The sequence below is a fragment of the Nothoprocta perdicaria genome, unplaced genomic scaffold (assembly GCF_003342845.1).
Source record: "Nothoprocta perdicaria isolate Ctin4 unplaced genomic scaffold, notPer1 scaffold_808, whole genome shotgun sequence".
NCBI lineage: Eukaryota > Metazoa > Chordata > Aves > Tinamiformes > Tinamidae > Nothoprocta > Nothoprocta perdicaria.
In genome coordinates, this window is record NW_020456097.1 from 7477 (window position 1) to 8854 (window position 1378).

At 67.6% G+C, this 1378-nt stretch overlaps 1 protein-coding gene across 1 annotated transcript in view; it reads right to left on the minus strand.

Annotated features, from left to right (window-relative positions):
* The window catches only part of ZC3H4 (zinc finger CCCH-type containing 4), a 10586-nt gene that overhangs the window by 4244 nt on the left and 4964 nt on the right, over positions 1 to 1378 (minus strand). The window contains exons 5-8 of the mRNA XM_026051950.1: positions 1032 to 1177; positions 862 to 961; positions 649 to 791; positions 336 to 449 (exon numbers count right to left, since the gene is read on the minus strand). Of these exons, the coding sequence (XP_025907735.1) occupies positions 336 to 449; positions 649 to 791; positions 862 to 961; positions 1032 to 1177 (503 nt within the window). The remainder of the gene's footprint in view (positions 1 to 335; positions 450 to 648; positions 792 to 861; positions 962 to 1031; positions 1178 to 1378) is intronic.

Sequence of the window (1378 nt, forward strand, 5' to 3'; positions counted from 1 at the left end):
AAACAGAACCAGCACAGCGTCAAACAGAACCAGCACAGCGTCAAACAGAAACTGCGTCCGCCCGGCGAAGCACGGCGCAGCTCCCAGGGCGCTTCATGCTCCCTGTGGACAGGGATGCTCCCCCAGGTTGTGGAATCGGGATCGCTTCACGCCGCGACTGTCCCCTCAATGGAAACGGGGAGGAAGCGACCGCCTCYGGGGCTCCAAAATGGGTGTGGGTGCCCCTGCAGCCCCCCTCGCACCCAAGCGCTGCCCCTYGGGACGCGGCCGGCTCCGCGCCCGTTCACGTACCGGTGTACCGGGGAAGCGGGCGGTAATTCCAGTGTTTCCCTTACCCAGGTACACCTGCCTTCCACGAAGTACTTGCAGATCACCTTCCCCTTCTTGTCGGACTGCTGGTGGGATTTGTCGTGGTCGTTCCGCCTGTAACTTCCGCCGCCGCCTCCATCCTGTGGGAAACGCGTCCGCTGACACGGAGGGCGAAACACAGGTGGAGGCGCCATGCACGAGCCCAAAGGGGCCTCCCGCGCAGCCGGGACAAGGCTGGGGTGTCCTGGGCAGGACGGGGGCCGTTCCTCCCCGTGGAAGCGAAGGGAAGGAGGGAAATGAGGGGAAAGGGGCTCCCGGAGAACAGCGGGAGCCGCTTACGCCCATGTCCTCTTCGTAGTAATCGTCGTCCTCGTTCATGCCGCCGCCTTTCCCCATCCCGCTTCTGTTGCCGCCTCGTCCTCGGCCCCTGCCCATTTTGTTGCCTCGTCCTCGGGGCCCTCGCCCGCGCCCTCGGTTCATGCCTGGAAGAGGCGCCGACACTCGGGATTTGCGGACGGATGCGCGCGGGCGGAGGCGCGGCGCGCCGCTCACCTCGGCCTCGGCTCTCCTTGCTGCGCCGGTACTGGCTGAGCTCCTTCGAGTAGTCGTCGTAGTCGTCGTCGCCCAGGGGCTCCTCGGGGTCGCCGTAGGGCTGCGCGGGGAGCGGGTGTCACGGGGCGCCCGGAGCGCGGGCCTCCCCGCCACCTCCTGCGGCAGCTCACCTCCAGCTCTTCCTCGTACATGTCCTCCTCTTCCTCCGGGTGCTCGCCCCTGCCCCTGCCCCGGTTCCCTCGGCCCAGCCCGCGGCCGCCTCTCATGCCGCCCCTGCCGCCGCGGCCGCGGTACCCACGGCCCCGGCCACGGCCACCTGCAAGGACACGGACGGGGCGGTGTTTCGCTCCCCATTTTCTCCCCAGAGACGGGGTCAATCCCCTCCATTCCCTCCTAATAACTTCCCGTTTTCAACACCAGGCACGTGTCACCCCGTTAACGCTGTCCGTTCAAAGCACAGCGTGTCCGGAGGGCTCCGCGGAGGCCCCTCCACGGACGCAGTTCCACCTCGGCTCCC